We start from the raw sequence: 20641 nt of genomic DNA, 5'->3' as shown, positions 1-20641 counted from the left end.
AGCACTTTGAATTAGAGATTTATTTGCAACGAAAATTCAGTCATACTTTATTCATGGATGTTAGGTCCAGTGATCAAAGCAAGTCCCTTCAATGGGCTCAAGGAGACACCATTCATCCCAGGTGGTGTGTCTGAAGGAGAATTACCACTGATGCTGGGGTTTTTTTCCCTTTAGGCCAAAGAGCAGGCTGTGGCATCGAGTGCTGAAGCAGACGCGCCACTCCCCAGCCTGCAGCTGCAGACCCTTCCAGAGGAAGCAACAGCGGGCAGGCCAGAGGCTGCCTCATTACAGGTTAGAGTCTAAAACCAATCCTGTTTAATATTTTTTTTTAATTTTCTTTCATTTTTTGCATCTGACATACAACTGCTCTGAGCATGTGGAGAGCAAAAAGCTTCAAAACTCTTGCAGTCAACAGTTGAAAGACTATTTCCATGTATACTCTTGCATGTGGTATTTCAGAGATGATGGTAACTTCTAATTTTGCAGTTACAGCGTTAAATAACTGACAGCAATACAAACATGGACAGAAGCATACACACCTGAAAATTAATATCCCTCTATCCCTCTCCCTTTTCTCCCATTAATATACAAAAGACTAATTTAAAAACCCCAAAAAAACACAAACAAAACTAAAACCAAGATCCCCAGAAACAAGCAAAACCAACCAAACAAAAAAGACAAAATTTTCATATTCATTCTTGGTCAGTATCAGATTTTTTTTCAACCCACAGTTTTAGAATCAATTGTGGGGTCTTGAGCATTCCTTATTTAAAAGAAACTGCTCTTTAGAATGTTTAAATATAGAAGCTATGTTGCTCATGTAGGTTTAAAAACTTGCACATTTCAAAATACTAATTTTGCTAGGATAAAACAATGAGTGGGAAAAAGGAGAAATTAACAGAAGATGTGCCATATTTTCAGCTCTGAACATAGATTCAGTGCAATGCCTCCTCATTGTTTTTAAGTTTGATGTCTTCTACAGAAACTATATTAGTCTTTATAGCTGTGCAGAATACATTAGTGCCAAGACAGATTTTTTTTCCCAATGAGAGAACAAAAGGCAAAGTGAGTACATATTTCTTTCATTGTGCTGCTCTGTTTGAATTAGAGAGAGGGCAAGTAATCAAGTAAAGTGCAAGGAACTGAGGCAAAGTAAATGTTACATACGGTGTGTAAGCTTCTGCAGTAATTCCTTCAAATTTATTGTAGATTTTCAGCTCTGGTGCAGTATATAATTGCACGATCAGGGTAACAAAATCAAACATTCAAGAAAGGCAGATTCTAAGCTGGAAATTTTTCACTGTTGCCCTCTTGCATGCATACATACATTTCAATATGAAAAAAAAAAATTATGTGTGCATTATCATGTTTCCACACTAAAATATGGAAATATGGAATATGTAATGCCTTGAGATTCCCATGAAGCTTAATTAGCACAGATGAACTTTTCTGTCAAAAGGTAGAATTACAAATTTTTCCCCAGTACGGTGATGATCCATTTTAGAGCTTCACAAAAGTTCGTATGTGGTGGAACTTTCCACAGGAGGCATTGTGGCAATCGCCAGCTTTTAAATCCTGCTTTTCTAATTTGGTAGTCGATGGTGCTTTTCTTTTTTTTTTTTAAGTCCCATCTCAACTCCCATTCTTTTTAGACCTCACAATGATTGCAGAAGCATCTGCAAACTGTTCCCTCTTTTTCTCCAGAAGAGAATAAAATCACAAAAAGTTGCATTTCGTATTTGCACAAGGTGCTTGTGGTACAAATAATATAGTACAGTGTGTGCTGGGGAGCTCACTGGTGGGGCAGAACTGTAAAGTTCTTGTTCACCTGACAGCCTCAGGTGCACTTGGTAACTCAGGACATATACAAACAGCACCAATGGCTCACAGTCTCACTGTGACCTTCCTTTTCTTCATCCCTTTTCCTTTTTGTCCTTTCATCATCTCTCTTTTCCCCTTTTCCCCCTCTCTCTCCTCAGCCCTCATCTCTAGTTCCTGTTTGATTTCCTTCCAATCTCATTATTGAGGTTTCATTACAAAATTTGCCTTTTATGGACAGAGGTCACATAATGGATTTTAGTTTTACCCTATGCCAAACTGTATTAAGGGCAGTCCTGCAATCTTGAGTGAGGTAAGCAGCTAGGAATGACTTTAGGGACTATAGTCATTAAAAGCAGTGGAGTTTGTTTGCAGGCACATCCTCTAGAACTGCCTTAGTCTGTGATGAGAACATTTCCATTAAATGCCTTGTAATCTGCAATAATCCTCTTTTGGGACTAGGACCACAGCACCAAGGCATTTTGGAGATTCTTTCTGATGAGAAGAGATGTGATATGGGTTAATTTGCCACTGCTGTTTCCTAGACACCATGATGAAATAACCTGACTGATTTTAGCTGCGTTAATATCTATTCTGAAAATCGTCAAAGTCATGAAAGGAAAGGAAAACTGCAAAAATCTTTGCAAATCCCTGTTTGTGATACTAAGCTGATTTTTGTCTGTATCACAGGTTACATTCAAAAGACCAATGTAATACTGTCAGGAGGGAAAAATCATAACAAATAAAATGTGATTAACCATTGTAAAGAAGACCAATAATTTCAACAGTTAGTTGAGACTACTAGGGGTAGATATGAAGTTACCAGTACTGCCAAATTGTCTGTGCTCTCTTGTCCTGCTAACTTTATGATCAATCCAATCAATGGAACAAAACTGGGACATTCTTCCACTGCATACATGGAAACAGCTACGTTTTTCCAGTTATAGTGCAATCACATTATTTGTTTTCAGAAGTCTGTAGGTTTGTGATGTTTCTTTTGTTTCTGCCAAGTTTATGTTTTGCTGTGGAGTGGAAGGATTAATAAATTGATTCATCTTGGAAGTGTGAACATTAGCCTGCAACTGTGTAGTAATTTTGAACAGAAATTGAACCTGCACTATGTTTTTTATTGAAATAAAATGAAAAAGTTGTTTCAAGAGCTCAGTGCTGTATTGCATGCTTGAAAACATCTCATCAAAGCATCTCCTAACTAGGGTGAGGACCACTTCCCTTTTCCTCAATGATATTAATATTCAACATTTTAGAAAAAAATAGAAAATCCAGTGGTAGATGGTTTTGATGTTTAAGTCCTGGGACTGACATTCTCCCTGGCTTGCAAACTCTATTTTATTTCTCTGCTAAAACAAACCCCTGTCTTTTGTAAAAAATTTGGATATGTGCTATTTGCCATTTAAGTGTAGTTTGCCTGGCACTAATGATTCCTTCTACTTTTATTTAAGAATGTGGTTAGAAGTTTTGAGGATCTCTACTCACTGGCAGCTTCCAAAATTGATGTATTAAGAGCAGGAAGAGACTCTTCGGGCTCTACCTATGGATCCTTAACAGCTGTTGGGAGTCTGTCTGCTGAGGGTAAGTCTGCTTTTCAAGCAATTGTTGTCACTGGGATGTGGGTTCCTAGCCAGCATCTCCCTTCAGGCTGCACAGCTTCTGTAGGCCAGTACAGCAAAACTTAATTGTAAACGTAATGGAGAGCAATAAAATTACTGCAAAGAGAAACATCCTGAGATATTTTCCAGAAGAGAAAGGGGACGGTGAAAGCTAACACAGTCATTGAAATTACTACTGTATGTTTTTTTCTGCTGGTCACTATTTGATTGTGGGTTTTTTGGTTTTAGTTCAGATTCCTTGCTTGATTGCTTGGATTGTGTTTTTGGTTTTGGGGAGTGGTGGTGGCAGGTGGGTGGTGTTCTTTCTGTTCTTTTTTTCTCTTTCTCTTTTTCCTTCTCTGTCTTTCTTTCTCTTTCTCTTTCTCTTTCTCTTTCTCTTTCTCTTTCTCTTTCTCTTTCTCTTTCTCTTTCTCTTTCTCTTTCTCTTTCTCTTTCTCTTTCTCTTTCTCTTTCTCTTTCTCTTTCTCTTTCTCTTTCTCTTCTTTCTTTTTTCTTACCAAAGGACTTTCCTTTCTTTCTGTTATAAACCATTAACATTTCTGCAATAGCCTTTTTTGCAACCATAACCCCTTCAGTTCTGTCTATGTCCTTGGTTTTTAACATTTACTTTCTCTGAACAGAATCCTCGCAAATTCACTTTGCACCTGGACCAGCTACTTCATCTCCTATTCCTATTACTCCTCCTGCTCCTGCAGGTAAGTCTGCTTTTCAAGAAATTATAGTTTCTTAGAAGTGAGTTTCCATGCTGCTCAGCTTCTGTAGGTAAATACAACAATACTTGATTTTAAACATAGTGGTGCAATAAAACTAATGATAAAAGAAATGATCTGTGACTTTACAGAAGAGAAAGGGGATGGTGAAAGATAAAACAGGCATTAAAATTACTACTGTTATTTTTTTTTTCTATTGGTCCTGATTAGCTTAGATATTTTTGGTTTTAGTTTGGGTTTGGTTGGTTGAATCTATTGTTATTGGGTAGTAGTGGTGGTTGTTGGGTGGATGTTTTCTTTTTGGTTTTGATAGGTTTTGATTTTTGGTGGGTTTTTGATTTTTGTTATTTTTGTTTTTCATTTCTTATTGTCACTTTCTTATTTTCTTTTTTAATGAAGTCTTTTCTCCTTTCTTTCTGTTAGCAACCATTAACATTTCTGTATCGGCCTTTCTTGGCAAACATAACCCCTTCAGTTCTGTCATTTCCTTGCTTTTTAAAATTTCTTCCTCCGAGCAAAATTTTTACAAGTTCACTTTGAATCCAAAGCAGCTGGATTTTCTCCTCTTTCTTCTGGTGGTGCTATTCCTCTTCCTTCTCCTATTAGTGTTGGTAAGTCTGCTTGTCAAGCAATTATAGTCATTTGAATTTGGGTTCCTAGCCAGCATCTCCCTTCATGCTGCACAGCTTCTGTAGGAAAATAGAGCATCAATTTTTAATGTAAACATAATGGAGCAATAAAAGTAGTGCTAATGGAAATGATCTATGACTTTTCAGAAGAGAAAGGGAATGGTGGAAGATAGCAAAACAATTAAAATTACTACAGTAACTTATTTTTTATATTGGACCCCCTTTGCTTGCTTTATTTATTTTCCTTTGGTTTTGGTTCCTTGGGGAGTTGGATATTTTTGGTTTTGGGAAGTGTTGGCTGTGGGGTGGGTATATTTGGTTTCTTTGGTGTTACTATCTTTTGTCCTTCCTTCCTTCCTTCCTTCCTTCCTTCCTTCCTTCCTTCCTTCCTTCCTTCCTTCCTTCCTTCCTTCCTTCCTTCCTTCCTTCCTTCCTTCCTTCCTTCCTTCCTTCCTTCCTTCCTTCCTTCCTTCCTTCCTTCCTTCCTTCCTTCCTTCCTTCCTTCCTTCCTTCCTTCCTTCCTCCACTTCCTTCCTTCCTTCCTTCCTCCACTTCCTTCCTTCCGCCACTTCCTTCCGCCACTTCCTTCCTTCCGCCACTTCCTTCCTTCCGCCACTTCCTTCCGCCACTTCCTTCCGCCACTTCCTTCCTTCCTTCCTTCCTTCCTTCCTTCCTTCCTTCCTTCCTTCCTTCCTTCCTTCCTTCCTTCCTTCCTTCCTTCCTTCCTTCCTTCCTTCCTTCCTTCCTTCCTTCCTTCCTTCCTTCCGCCACTTCCTTCCTTCCGCCACTTCCTTCCTTCCGCCACTTCCTTCCGCCACTTCCTTCCGCCACTTCCTTCCGCCACTTCCTTCCGCCACTTCCTTCCTTCCGCCACTTCCTTCCGCCACTTCCTTCCGCCACTTCCTTCCTTCCACCACTTCCTTCCTTCCGCCACTTCCTTCCGCCACTTCCTTCCTTCCTTCCGCCACTTCCTTCCTTCCGCCACTTCCTTCCTTCCGCCACTTCCTTCCTTCCTTCCTTCCGCCACTTCCTTCCTTCCTTCCTTCCTTCCGCCACTTCCTTCCGCCACTTCCTTCCGCCACTTCCTTCCGCCACTTCCTTCCTTCCTTCCTTCCTTCCTTCCTTCCTTCCTTCCTTCCTTCCTTCCTTCCTTCCTTCCTTCCTTCCTTCCTTCCTTCCTTCCTTCCGCCACTTCCTTCCGCCACTTCCTTCCGCCACTTCCTTCCGCCACTTCCTTCCGCCACTTCCTTCCGCCACTTCCTTCCGCCACTTCCTTCCGCCACTTCCTTCCTTCCGCCACTTCCTTCCTTCCACCACTCCTTCCTTTTTTTTTTTTAACAAAGGCTTTTTCCATTCTTTCTATTAGAAACCATTAACAATTTGTAATAGCCTTTCCTTGCAGTCACAACCATTCCAGTATTGTGCATTTCCTTGCTTATTAAAATTTACTTTCTCCAAACAGGATCTCCGCAAGTTCACTTTGAACCCAGTGTTGCACCTCCTTCTCCTATTCCTCTTCCTCCTCCTATTCCTGCTTCTGTTTCTGCTGCTTTTCCTGTTTCTGCTCTTGCTCCTGTTCCTTCTGCTGCTGCTGCTGTTCCTGCTTTTGCTGGTAAGTCTGTTTTCCAAGCAATTGTAGTCACAGGGATGTGGGTTCCTAGCCAGCACCTCCCTTCAGACTGCACAGCTTCTGTAGGCAAACAAAACTTAAATATAAACGTAAGGGAACATTAAATCTAGTGCTAAGAAAAACATTTTCTGAGACTTTTTTCAAAATAGAAAGGGGATGGTGAAAGCTAACAAAGGGATTGAAATTACTCCTGTCATGTTTTTTTCTATTGGTCCCTATTTTTTGATTTTAGTTTGGGTTTGGATGCTTAGCTGGTTGGATTTTTTAGTTTTGGAGAGTTGTTGTGGTGGGTGGGTGGGTGTTTGATTTCTTATTTTTTTCTTTTATTTCTTCTTTTTATTTCTCTGTATTTATTTTAACTGAAGACTTCTTCCTTTCATTATGTTATAAACCAGTAACATTTTTTTATTCGTCTTTCCTTTCAACCATAACCAATTCAGAATTTCCTTGCTTTTTAAAATTTCTTATCTGAAGAAAATTTAAAATTTACTTCTCTGAAGTCAATTTACTTTCTCTGAACAGACGCCTTTCAGCATCGCATTTTACCCCAAGCAGCTGGAAGACCTCGTACTCCTGTTTCTGCTCCTGCTGGTAAGTCTGCCTGTCAAGCAATTGCTGTCCCTTGGATGTGGGTTCCTAGCCCACATCTCCCTCCATGCTACACAGCTTCTGTAGGCAAACAATACTTAAATATAAACATAAGGGAACATTAAATCTAGTGCTAAGAGGACTGTTTTCTGAGACTTCTTTCAGAAGAGAAAGGGCATGGTGAAAGCTAACAAAGGAATTTAAATTACTACTGCAATGTTTTCTTCTATTGGTACCTATTTGCTCGGTTATTTTTGATTTTAGTTTGGGTTTGGATGCTTAGCTGGTTGGATTTTTTAGTTTTGGGGAGCAGTGGTGGTAGGTGGATGGGTGTTTGATTTTTTTTTTTCTTTTATTTCTTCTTTTTATTTCTTTATATTTATTTTAACTGAAGACTTCTTCCTTTCATTATGTTATAAACCAGTAACATTTTTTAAATCATCTTTCCTTTCAACCATAACCAATTCAGCATTTCCTTGCCTTTTAAAATTTCTTCTCTGAAGCCAATTTACTTTCTCTGAACAGACGCCTTTCAACGTCGCATTTCACCCCAAGCAGCTGGAAGACCTCGTACTCCTGTTTCTGCTCCTGCTGGTAAGTCTGCCTGTCAAGCAATTGCAGTCCCTTGGATGTGCGTTCCTAGCCAGCATCTCCCTCCATGCTGCACAGCTTCTGCAGGCAAATACAACAATATTTCATTGCAAACATCATGAACTAGTAAAACTGGAGCTAACAGCAAAGCTGTAAGACTTTTCTCAGAAGACAAAGAGGATGGTGAAACCTAACACAGGGATTGAAATTACTACTATAAACTTTTATTCTCTGAGGGTGTGGCACAGCAGTTTGCATAGCACTTCGCGCAGGCAGGGTTGCAACTTTTCTTGCCAGTAAGGTTTGCTGTGTGTTGTTTGCAGTGTTTCTGTTGGTTGGTGGGTTTTGGGGTTTGTGTTAGTAATGGTTTTTACGCAATTGAAAACTGTAGTTAGTACAAGTGTACATAGTCAAATGGAACCCTCCAAAAAGGTTACATCTGTCCAGACCCATTCTTGTGCAGAGTGTTTGAGCTTAGCAGCAGTTTCAGGGGCAGTTGTGGAAAAAACCTGCCTGCAGTGTGAACAGGTGAACAATCTCCTTTCACTGGTGGCTGAGCTTAGAGAGGAAGTTTAAAGACTAAGGAGTATCAGGGATAGTGAAAGGGGAATAGATTGTTGGATTTGCCCTTCCATCCTTGAGGGAAGCCTACCAAGAGTCAGAGGATTCCCATGCCTCTCACTGTCAGACAATAGAAGGACACCTGGTAAGTGAAGGGGAGTGGAAATGGGTACTTACTTGAGGAGGTAATAATAAAAATTCCTGCCGACCCCCATCCCCAAGCCAGATGCCACTTCAGAACAGGTATGAACCCCTGGATCTAGAGAATCAGACAGATGATTAAGAAGAAAATTATCTGCCCAGTGAGCCTCCCAATAATGACTCATCTGTGAGAAGGATTACCACCTCTGGCAACAGGAAGAAAAGAAGGGTAATTGTAGTGGGTGTCTCCCTTCTAAGGGGAACAGAGGGCCCCAAATGTCAACAGGACCCACCCCACAGAGAGGTCTGCTGCCTCCCTGGGGCCTGGGATATCACTGAGAGACTTCCTGGACTGATTCAGCCCTCTGATTATTACCCACTGCAGATATTCCAGGCTGGCAGTGATGAGATTGAAAAGAGGAGTGTCAGGACAGTTGAAAAGGACTTTAGGGCACTGGGACAAGTGGTTGATAGGACAGGGGTACAGTGGAAGGAATAGGAGAGCTCACATTATCAATAAGTGTCTCAAAGATTGGTGTCATCGGCAGAATTTGGGTTCTTTGATCATGGGGCAACTTTTACAGCACCTGCTCTACTGGAACCAGATGGGCTCCATCTTTCTGTTAAGGACAAAAGGTTTTTAGCTCATGAACTGGCAGAACTTGTTGAAAGGACATCGAACTAGATCTGAAGGGGAAAGGGGATGCATCTGGGCTGTCTGGAAGCGGGCCCAAGGGTGGTAAGCCTGAGACAGGAGTGAAATCAGCAGCCCAGCTGAGTTGCAGGTATACCAATACATGCAGCACAGGTTACAAACAAGAGCTGGAGGCCATGGTAAAGCAGCAAAGCTATGATGTAATTGCCATCACAGAAATGTGGTGCCATGACTCACATGGCCGGAGTGGTGCACTGGGTGGCTACAAGTTCTTCAGAAGAGACAGGAAAGGGAGAAGAGGTGGAGAGGTGGCCCTTTATATTAGGGAGGCTTTTGATACCATGGGTATTGAAAGTTATGAAGTTGAATGCCTACGGGTAAGAATTAAGGGGAAGGCCAACAAGGCTGACATCCTACTGGGAGTCTGTTATTGTCCACCCAACCAGGAAGAAGTGGTGGGCAATTCATTCTATAATCAGCTAGAGAATGTTTCTGGATCATCAGCCATTTTTCTTGCTGGCGATTTCAACCTGCTGGACATTTTTTGGGAACTCAATACAGCTGTAAAAAGGCAGCCCGGGAAATTTTTGAGAGTTTTCAGAGGACAACTTTTTGTCACAGCTTTCTGTCACAGTAGGTGAACCCACCAGGGGAGTGACAACGTTAAATCTGTTATTTGCAAATAGAGATGGACTGGTGGGAGATGTGGTAGTTGGAAGTCACTCAGGGCACAGTGATAATAAAATTATAAAATTCTCTATATTTGGTTAAATCAAGAGGAACATTAATAAGACTTTCACAGGTGACTTCTGGAGGGCAGACTTTGGCCTGCTCAGGACACTTATTCAGAGAATTCCTTGGGAAGCAGCCGTTAAAAACAAAGGAGTTCAGGAAGGGTAGGTGAGCTTCAAAATAGAGATCTTGAGGGCACAGGAACAGACTGTGCCCGGGTGCCGAAAGATCAGTCAACAGGGTAAATGTCCAGCCTGCATGGGCAAGAAGATTTTGGAGGAAGTTAGGAATAAAAAAAAGGATGTATTATCTTTGGAAGGAGAGTGAGGTCTCTCAGGAAGTATTTAAGGGGGCTGCTAGAACATGTAAGAAAAAATTAGAGAGACCAAAGCTCAGTTTGAACTTAAAATGGTGACTTTTGTAAAGAATAATAAAAAATACTTTTGTAAATATATTAATGGTAAAAGGAAGAGTAAGATCAACCTTTGTTGTTTATTAAATGCAGAAAGGAACTTAGTAACTGCAGATGAGGAGAAGGCAGAGGTGCTTAACACCTTCTTTGCCTCAGTTTTTAGTGGGAAGGCTTGCCTTCAGGACAACCGTCCTCTTGGGTTTCTCGATGATACTAGGGAGCAGAATGGTCCCCCCCATTTTCTGAGGAGGCAGTCAGAGAACTGAGCTGCTTGGATGTTCATAAATCCATGGGTCCAGGTGGGATCCATCCCAGGGTGATGAGAGAGCAGGCAGATGAGCTTGCGAAGCTGCTCCCTATCATTTACCAACAGTCCCGGCTCACTGGTGAGGTTCCAGATGACTGGAAGCTAGCCAATGTGTCAATCATTCATAAAAAAAGGGTGGAAAGGAGGATCCTGTTAATTATAGGCCAGTCAGCCTGACCTCAGTCCCCCAGTAAGTTTATATGGAGTGTCATCACTCAGTGCTTACAGGATGGCCAGAGTATCAGACCCAGTCAGACCCAGCAAGGGTTTAGGAGGAGTTGGTCATGTTTGACCAACCTGGTCTCCTTTTATGACCAAGTGACCCACCTGGTCAATGTAGAAAAGGCTGTTGATGCTGTGTGCCTGGACTCCAGCAAGGACTTTGGCACTGTCTGCAACAGCATACTCCTAGACAAGCTGGCAGCCCACGGCTTGGGCAGGAGCACTCTGTGCTGGGTTCAGAACTGGCTGCAGGGCCAGACCCAGAGAGTGGTGGTGAGCAGTGCTGCATCCAGCTGACAGCCAGGCACCAGGGGTGTCCCTCAGGGCTCTGTGCTGGGGCCAGTTCTGTTCAATATCTTCGCTGATGCCATGGATGAGGGGATTGAGTCTTTCATTAGTAAGTTTGCAGACAACACTAAGCTGGGAGCGTGTGTTGATCTGTTGGAGGGTACGAGGGCTCTGCAGAGAGATCTGGAATGGTTGGATGGATGGGCAGAGCCTAACAAGGTGAAGTTTAATAAATCCAAGTACTGAGTCCTGCATTTTGGCCACAATAGCCACCTGCAATGTTATGGGCTGGGGATGGTGGGGCTGGACAGTGCCCAGGCAGAAAAAGACTTGGGGTTACTGTTTGACACTGGTTGGACATGATCCAGCAGTGTGCCCCGGTGGCCAAGAAAGCCAATGGCATCCTGGCCTGTGTCAGGAATTGCGTGGCTAACAGGAGCAGGGAGGTCATCCTTCCCCTATACTCAAAGTGTGGCACTGGTGAGGCCACACTTTGAGTGTTGTGTCCAGTTCTGGGTCCCTCAGTTTAAGAAGGAAGTTGAGATACTTAAGGAGTAAGATGCTTGATGCCTCCAGAGGTGGCAACAAGGCTGGTGAGGGGCTGGGAACACAAATCCTGTGAGGAATGACTGAGGGAGCTGGGGCTGTTCAGCCTGGAGAAAAGGAGACTCAGAGGTGACTTTATCACTCTCTACAACTTCCTGAAAGGCGGCTGTGCTCAGGTGGGGGTTGGTCTTTCTCCAGGGGGTTGCCTCTTTCTCCAGGCAGCAACTGACAGAACCCAAGGACACAGTCTCAAGCTGCATCAGGGGAAATATAGGTTTGATAATAGGAAAAAGTTTTTTATAGAAAGGGTGATAAAGTACTGGAATGGTCTACCCAAGGAGGCGGTGGAGTCACCATCCCTGCATGTGCTTAAAAAAAGACTGGATGTGGCACTTGGTGCCATGGTTTAGTGCTTTAGTGGAGGTGTTAATGCATGGGTTGGACTCAAAGATGTTTAAGGTCTTTTCCAACCTAGTCATTCTGTGAATTCTGTGAATACTGTGGTTTTTTTCTATTGGTCCCCATTTGCTTGGCTATTTTAGGGTCGGGTTTGTTTTTTTTCTTTTTATTTTGCTTGGTTGCTTGGGTTTTTTTTGGTTTGCAAAGTAGCAGTAGTGAGTGGGTAGGTGTTTGTTTTTTGACTTTTTTTTTCTTATCTTCTCCCTTTTTTTCCCCCCCAAAGGTTTCTTCCTTTCATTTTATTATAAAGCATTAATGGTTTCTAATAATCTTCTGCAAAAATAACCATTTCAGTTCTATGCATTTCCTTGCTTTTAAAAACTTACCTTCTCTGAACAGATCTATTTCGGATTAGACCACCCCGTACACCTACTATTCCTGTTCCAGTTCCTGCAGGTAAGTCTGCTTGTCAAACAATTCTAGTCCCCCGGATGTGAGTTCCTAGCCAGCATCACCCTTCAGGCTGCACATCTTCTGTAGGCAAATACAGCAACATATAAGTGAAAACATAATGGAGCATTAAAACTAGTGCTAACAGAAATGTTGTCATACTTTCTAAAGAAGAGAAAGGGGATGGTAGAAGCTAAAACAGGGATTAAAATTATTACTGGAAAATTTTTTTGGTTGGTCCCTATTTCCTTCTAGCTTTTTTTTGTTTTAGTTTGGGTTTGGATGCTTAGTTGTATGGACTTTTTTGGTTTTGGGGAGTGGTAGAGGTGGGTGGATGGGTGTTTGCATTTTGATTTTTACCTTTTATTACTTCTTTTATATACTTTGTTTTAATAACAAAAGGGTTTTTCATTTCTGTTACAAACCATTCAAATTCTGTAATAGCCTTTCCTTTCAAACATAGCCACTTGCAATCTGTGCAATTCCTTGGTTTATAAATCCTATTTTTACTCAAAAGATAATATTTTGTCTTGTGTTTCACCCCAAGCACCTCGTACACCTCCTCCACCTCCTCTGCCTCCTGTTCCTGTTCCGGTTTCAGCTGGTGAGTCTCTTTTTCAAGCAATTGTAGTCACTGGGATGTGGGTTCCTAGCCAGCACCTCCCTTCATGCTGTACAACTTCTGTAGGAAAATGTGACAACACTTAAATGTAAACATAATGGAGCAATAAAGTTAACGCAAACAGAAACATTCGAAGACACTCTTCAGAAGAGAAAGGGGATGGTGAAAGCTAACATAGGGATTAAAATTAATGCTGGAGGAATTTTTGTTAATAATGGGTCTTTAATATGCTTTGATACTTTTGATATCACTCTAGGTTTAGCTGCTTGGTTGGTTGGATTATTTTTTATTTTGGGAAGTGGTCGTGGTGAGTGGGTGGGTGTTTGATTTTTGATTTTTTTTCTTTTATTTCTTCTTTTTATTTCTTTTTTTTTTTTAACTGAAGACTTTTTCCTTTCATTATGTTGTAAATCATTAACTTTTTTAAAATCATCTTTCCATTCAACCATAACCATTTCCATTTCCTTGGTTTTTAAAATTTATCTTCTCTGAAGTAAAATTACTTTCTCTGAACAGAATCATTCTGGTGTCACTTCAAACCCCAACCAGCTGGTATCTTGTACTATGTACTAGTTTGAAAACAAACTAGTGTCAGATTCCAAGCCAGAACTACAGCTTAATAGGACAATTAAAATACAGGCAGAAAACACTGGCAGGAAACCTAAAGAGTCAGGATACAACCTGACACCCAGTTGGATGGGGTGGTGGTAGCAGTCTGATTAAATGGTGGCTGCAGTCCTGCCGGAGTGATAGATGTGGTTCTGTTGATGTGCTGATCCTATAGAAGGTTCTGGTCTTCCTCTGAAGATCCAGTGGTGATTATGTACTTCTTGTCCTCTGGGAATCCAGTCAGTAAGGCCATTCTGGTGTTCCAAACCTCAGATTGTATCCAGGAAGGAATGCTTGGTTCTCCCTGTTGGGCAGAGCATCTCAAATGTGATGATGTAATTTTATGGGTGATGCAGTGAGACCTTGATGGTCCATGAGCAGACATAGGCCCCTGGAGGGAGTTGTCAGCGATGAGTCATGGAGACAATAAAGAATACTGCATCATTTCTTTAAACAGCTGACATAGATGGTAATAGACTACACACCTCTGGGTTACATTTTCCATGATACTCTAAGACACTGAAGTAAATTTACTTTCTCTGAGCAGACTCCTTTCACCATTGCATTCAACCCCAAGGATCCGCTACACCTTGTACTCCTGCTCCTGATGATAAGCTGGCTTGTCAAGAAATTATAGACATTTGGATGTGTGTTCCTAGCCAGCATCTGCCTTCATGCTGCACAGTTTCTGCAGACAAATACAACATTTTAAGCATAATTGAGCAATAACACTACTGCAGACATTTTGAAATAGCCATTTCTTGCATCCGTAACTATTTCAGTACCTCGCATTTCCTTGCTTTTTAAAATGTAACTCCTCTGAAGTAATTTTACTATTTTTGAAAAGATTTTTTCTGGATTCCTGTTTCAGCCCAAGCTGCTCGTACACCTCCTGCACTAGCACAAGCTCATGATGGTAAGTCTGCTTGTCAAACAATTGTAGTCACTGGGATGTGGGTTCCTAGCCAGCATCTGCCTTCATGCTGCACAGCCTCTGCAGACAAATGCAACAATACTTAAATGTTAACATAATGGAGCAACACAACTAGTGCAAACAGAAACATTCTGAGACATTTATCAGAAGAGAAAGGGAATGGTGAAAGCTAACACAGGGATTAAAATCATTACTGGAATGTATTTACTCTTAGTTCCTATGCCTTTTGTGAGTTTGTTTTGGTTTTATTTTGGGTTTCGATGTTTGGTTGCTTGGACTTTTTTGGTTTTGGGGAGTGATTGAGGTGGGTAGGTGGATGGGTGTTTGATTTTAGAATTCTTTCTTTTCTAAATTTCTTTCTTTATTATTTTCTTTTGTTCTTTCTTTCATTCTTTCTTTCCTTTTTTTTTAATAACCAAATGGTTATTCATTTCTATCTGATATCAAATACTACCATTTTGAATTAGGTTTTCCTTTCAAACACAAACATTTCCAAACAGTTAATTTTCTTAGTTTTTAAATCCTACTTTTACTCAACAGCTATTTTCCAGCCTCGTGTTTCACCCCAAGCAGCTCGTGCAATTCCGGCTCCTATTCCTGCTCCTGTTCTTGCTCCTATTCCTGCTCTGGCTCCTGCTCCTGCTCCTGCTCCTGCTCCTCCTCCTGCTCCGGCTCCTGCTCCTGCTCCTGCTCCCATTCCTGCTCCTGCTCCTATTCCTGCTCCAGCCCCTGCTCCTGCTCCAGTTCCTGCTCTCGTTCCTGCTCCGGCTCATGGTCCTCGTCCTGCTGGTAAGTCTCTTCTTCAAGAGGGCAGCCACTGTAGTCAGTGGGATGTGGGTTCCTAGCCAGAATCTCCCTTCAGGCTGCACAGCTTCTGTAGGCAAATACGGCAACATTTCAGTATAATGATAATGGAGCAATTCACCTAATGCAAAGAGAAATGTTCTGAGACATTCTTCACACAAGAAAGAAGGGGTGTAACTAACACAGGGATTAAAGTTTTTGTCAGACTGTAGAAGAAGTTGCTTTCCTTCATTAAAAAACACACTTTAGAATCTATAAGGACGAGGGGAAAAATATGTCTGTGAGAATATGTAGAACTTAGAACAACATCTGATTACAATACTTCCTAGGGCAAGATACTTGTGCTAATATCCTTTGTCTATTAAGGACCAATATAGAATATTTATATGCCATGCCCTTCATATAAGCAATTAAGACAAGGAGCAAACATTTGTAAGTACTTCAAATACACTTATCAGAGCAATTTAACAGCAAATGTAGTTTCTCTCCTGATTTGGTTCTATTCATTTTTTTTATTCCAGCATTCTGGGGACGCCCAAGATTCAGAACCTTTACTGTGTCTGAAACCGATTCAAACTACAGTAGTATGACCCCCGACGGAACCTATACTGTGTCTGGAAGCGACTCAGTCTTCCCTTCGTCACCCAGCAGATCCTATAGTCTATCTGGAACCGACTCAGGCCTCCGTAGTCTGACACCCGGCAGAACCTATACTGTGTCTGGAAGCGGCTCAGCCCTCAGTACATCACCCAGCAGATACTATACTGCATCTGGAAGTGACTCATTCTTCAGTACGTCACCCAGCAGATACTATACCGCGTCTGGAAGCGACGTATTTGGAGGTCTGTCATCCTACAGAACCTGTACTGTCTCTGGAACCAACATTGCCTTTCCTTCCAACTATAAGCATTTCCATACTATACATCTCTTTTTTTTAAAAAAATTTACCATCTCTGAAGCAAATTCACTTTCTCTGAACAGACTCCATGGGGCCTCCCCAAGGAGCCAGTACACCTCATGCTCCTATTCCTGCTGTTGGTGGTAAGTCTGCTTGTGAAAACATTATAGAGATTCGGATTGAGAGCCCACATCCATGGGGAGAGATTGAGGTGGTTGGGTGGGTGTTTGCATTTAGATTTTTTCCCTTTTATTACTAGTTCTAATTGCATGCTTTCTTTCTATTTTTTTTTTCATAGCAAAATTAGTTTTCTTTATTTCTATAACGAACCATTAATATTCTGTAATAGGCTTTTTTTTTTCAACCATAACCATTTCCAATGGGTGCATTTCCTTGGTTTGTAAATCTCATTTTTCCTCAAGAGATAATATTCAGCCTTGTATTTCAGCCCAAGCAGCTCGTACGCCTCCTGGTCATCCTGGTCTGGGTCCTGCTCCTGCTGCTGCTTTAGCTCCTGCTCCTGCTGCGGCTCCTGCTCCTGCTCCTGCTCGGGCTCCTGGTCCTGCTCCTGGTCCTGCTGCTGGTCATGCTGCTGCTCCTGCTGGTAAGTTGCTTTTTCAGGCAAATCTATTCAGTAGGACGTGAGTTCTGATAAAGCATCTCCCTTCACGCTGCACAGCTTCTGTAGGCCAATACAGCAACACTTCATTGTAAACAAAATGGAGCATTACACCTAGTTAAAACAGAAATGTTATGATGCTTTTAGAGAAGAAAAAGGTGATGGTGGAAGCTAACACAGGGCTTAAAATTATTATTGGAAAGTTTTTTTCCATTGGTCTCTATGTCTTTGTGGGTTTGGTTTGGTTTTTCTTTTGGTTTGGATGCTTGCTTGCTTGGACATTTTAGGTTTTGGGGAGTGGTTGAGGTAGGAGGATGAGTGTTTGCATTTTTATTTTTTTCATTCACTGTTATTTTTAAATACTTTTCTTTTAAAATAACTGAATTGTTTTTTCTTTATTTCTCTTACAAACCATTCTTATTTTTTAATAGCCTTTCCTTACAACCATACCATTTACAATCTGTGCATTGCCTTGGTTTTTAAATATTACTTTTATTCAAGAAATAATATTTAGGCTCGTATTTCACTCCTAGCAGCTCATAGACCTGCAGCTCCTCCTGCTCCTGCTCCTGCTCCTGCTCCTGCTCCTGCTCCAGGTCCTGCTTTCGTTCCTGCTCCTGGTCCTGGTCCTGGTCCTGGTCCTGGGCCTGGGCCTGGGCCTGGTCCTGGTCCTCGTCCTGCTGGTAAGTCTCTTCTTCAACCAATTGTTGTCATTGTGATGTGGGTTCCAAGCCAGCATCTCCCTTAATGCTGCAAAGCTTCTGTAGGCAAATACGGCAACACTTTAGTATAACGATAATGGAGCAATTCAGCTCGTGCAAAGAGAAATGCTCTGAGACATTCTTCATAAAGAAGGGGTGATGTAAATAATAGAGGGATAAAAAATTTTTGTCAGACTGTAGGAGAAGTTGCTTTCTTTGATTAAAAAACACCCTAGAATTTATAAGGACGAGGGGAAAAATATGTCTGTGAGAATATGTAAAACTTCAAACAACGTCTTACAATACTTCCTGGGGCAAGATACTTGTGCTAATATCCTTTGTCTATTAAGGACAAATATAGAATATTTATATGAAAGGTCTTTCAAATAAGCAATTAAGACAAGGAGCAAACAGTTGTAAGTACTTCAAATACGTAGTCTTGTCAGAGCAATTTAACAGCAAATGTAGTTTCTCTCCTGATTTGGTTCTATTCATTTTTTTTTTATTCCAGCATTCTGGGGACGCCCAAGATTCAGAACCTTTACTGTGTCTGAAACCGATTCAAACTACAGTAGTATGACCCCCGACGGAACCTATACTGTGTCTGGAAGCGACTCAGTCTTCCCTTCGTCACCCAGCAGATCCTATAGTCTATCTGGAACCGACTCAGGCCTCCGTAGTCTGACACCTGGCAGAACCTATACTGTGTCTGGAAGCGGCTCAGCCTTCAGTACGTCACCCAGCAGATACTATACTGCATCTGAAGGCGAATCACCCAGTAGATACTATACTGCATCTGAAGGCGAATCACCCACCAGATACTACACTGCGTCTGAAGGTGAATCACCCAGCAGATACTACACTGCTTCGGGAAGCAACCTATTTGGAGGTGTGTCATCCTACAGAATTTGTACTATCTCTGGAACAAAAATTTCCATTCTATGCATCTCCTTTATTTTTAAAATTCACCATTTCTGAAGTAAATTTACTATCTCTGACTCAACTCCTTTGGGCCTCCCCAAGGAGCCAGTACACCTTGTGCTCCTATTCCTGCTATTGATTATAACTCTGCTTCCGCAACTATTAGAGCTATTTGGATGTTGGTTGAGAGACCACATCCATGGGGAGTGGTTGAGGTGGGTGGGTGGGTGTTTGCATTTTGACTTTTTTTCCTTTTATTACGTCTTTTAATTGCATGCTTCCTTGATTTCTGGTTTTTTTTTTTTTTTTAATAGCAAAATTATTTTTCCTCTATTTCTATTACAAACTATTCATATTCTGTAATAGCCTTTCCTTTCAAACATAACCATTTCCAACCACTGCATGTCCGTGGTTTGTAAATCCCATTTTTCCTCAAGAGATAATATTCAGCCTCATGTTTCACCCCAAGCAGCTCGTACACCTCCTGGTCCTCCTGGTCCTGGTCCTGGTCCTGGTCCTGGTCCTGGTCCTGCTCCAGCTCCTGCTGGTAAGTTTCCTTTTCCGGCAGTTGTAGTGGCTGGGATGTGGATTCCTAGCCAGCATCTCCCTTCACGCTGTACGGCTTCTGTAGGCAAATAGAGCAACATTTCATTGCAAACATAATGGAGCATTACAACTAGTGCAAACAGAAATGTTATGATACTTTATAGAGAAGGCAAAGCTGTAGGTGGAAGCAAACATAGGGTTTAAAATTATTATTGGAAATCTTTTCCATTCGTCTCTATGTCCTTGTGGGTTTGCTTTGGTTTATCTTTGGGTTTGGATACTTGATTGCTTGGATTCTTTTGGTTTTGGGGAGTGGTTGAGGTGGGTGTGTGGGTGTTTGATTTTTTATTTTCTTATTTAAATGCTTATTTTAATACTCTTTTATTTTTAATATTAGATTTGTTTTTCTATTTTTCTGTTACAAACCATTCATATATTTAATCATCGTTCATGTAAATCATAACCATTTCCAATCTGTTCATTGCCTTGGTCCCTAAATCTTTTATAGAAGAGATATATTAAGCCTCGTGTTTCACCCTAGCAGCTCATAGACCTCCAGCTGCTCCTGGTCCTGCTCCAGTTGCTGCTCTCGTTCCTGCTCCTGGTCCTGGTCCGGGTCCTGGTCCTGGTCCTGCTCGTAAGTCTCTTCTTCAAGAGGGCAGTCACTGTAGTCACTGGGATGTGGGTTCCTAGCCAACATCTCCCTTCACGCTGCAAAGCTTCTGTAGGCAAATGCAGCAACATTTTAGTATAACAATAATGGAGCAATTCACCTAGTGCAAAGAGAAATGTTCTGAGACATTCTTCACACAAGAAAGAAGGGGTGTAACTAACACAGGGATTAAAGTTTTTGTCAGACTGTAGAAGAGGTTGCTTTCCTTGATAAAAACCACACCCTAGAATTTATAAGGACGAGGGGAAAAATATGTCTGTGAGAATATGTAGAACTTCAAACAATGTCTGATTACAATATTTCCTAGGGCAAGACAGTTGTGATAATGTCCTTTGTCTATTAAGGACCAATATAGAATATTAATATAGAAGATATATGCCATGTCCTTCAAATAATAATTAATAGGCAGTCAGTTGTAAATACTTCAAATACGTAGTCTTGTCAGAGCAATTTAACAGCAAATGTAGTTTCTCTCCTGATTTGGTTCTATTCATTTTTTTTTTATTCCAGCATTCTGGGGACGCCCAAGATTCAGAACCTTTACTGTGTCTGAAACCGATTCAAACTACAGTAGTATGACCCCCGACGGAACCTATACTGTGTCTGGAAGCGACTCAGTCTTCCCTTCGTCACCCAGCAGATCCTATAGTCTATCCGGAACCGACTCAGGCCTCCGTAGTCTGACACCTGGCAGAACCTATACTGTGTCTGGAAGTGGCTCAGCCTTCAGTACGTCACCCAGCAGATACTATACTGCATCTGAAGGCGAATCACCCAGCAGATACTATACTGCGTCTGAAGGCGAATCACCAAGCAGATACTATACTGCTTCTGGAAGCAACATATTTGGAGGTGTGTCATCATCCTACAGAATCTGTACTGTCTCTGGAACCAACATTGCCTTTCCTTCCAACTACAAGCATTTCCATTCCATATATCTCTTTTCTTTTTAAAATTTGCCATTTCTGATGCAAATTCTCTTTCTCTGAACAGACTCCGTAGGGCCT

The 20641-nt window shown here is 41.5% G+C and overlaps 1 protein-coding gene across 1 annotated transcript in view; it reads left to right on the top strand.

Annotated features, from left to right (window-relative positions):
• LOC141727272 (coiled-coil domain-containing protein 171-like) overlaps positions 1-18074 on the top strand; it is a 48867-nt gene extending 30793 nt beyond the window's left edge. The window contains exons 17-26 of the mRNA XM_074533634.1: positions 175-291; positions 3279-3408; positions 4067-4141; positions 6938-7006; positions 7529-7597; positions 10722-10897; positions 12257-12313; positions 15199-15261; positions 17390-17476; positions 18006-18074. Of these exons, the coding sequence (XP_074389735.1) occupies positions 175-291; positions 3279-3408; positions 4067-4141; positions 6938-7006; positions 7529-7597; positions 10722-10897; positions 12257-12313; positions 15199-15261; positions 17390-17476; positions 18006-18074 (912 nt within the window). The remainder of the gene's footprint in view (positions 1-174; positions 292-3278; positions 3409-4066; positions 4142-6937; positions 7007-7528; positions 7598-10721; positions 10898-12256; positions 12314-15198; positions 15262-17389; positions 17477-18005) is intronic.
• Positions 18075-20641: the final 2567 nt, after the last annotated feature.

This window comes from Zonotrichia albicollis, chromosome Z (genome assembly GCF_047830755.1).
Source record: "Zonotrichia albicollis isolate bZonAlb1 chromosome Z, bZonAlb1.hap1, whole genome shotgun sequence".
NCBI classification, from domain to species: domain Eukaryota; kingdom Metazoa; phylum Chordata; class Aves; order Passeriformes; family Passerellidae; genus Zonotrichia; species Zonotrichia albicollis.
This window is presented reverse-complemented; position numbering and strand designations above follow the sequence as displayed.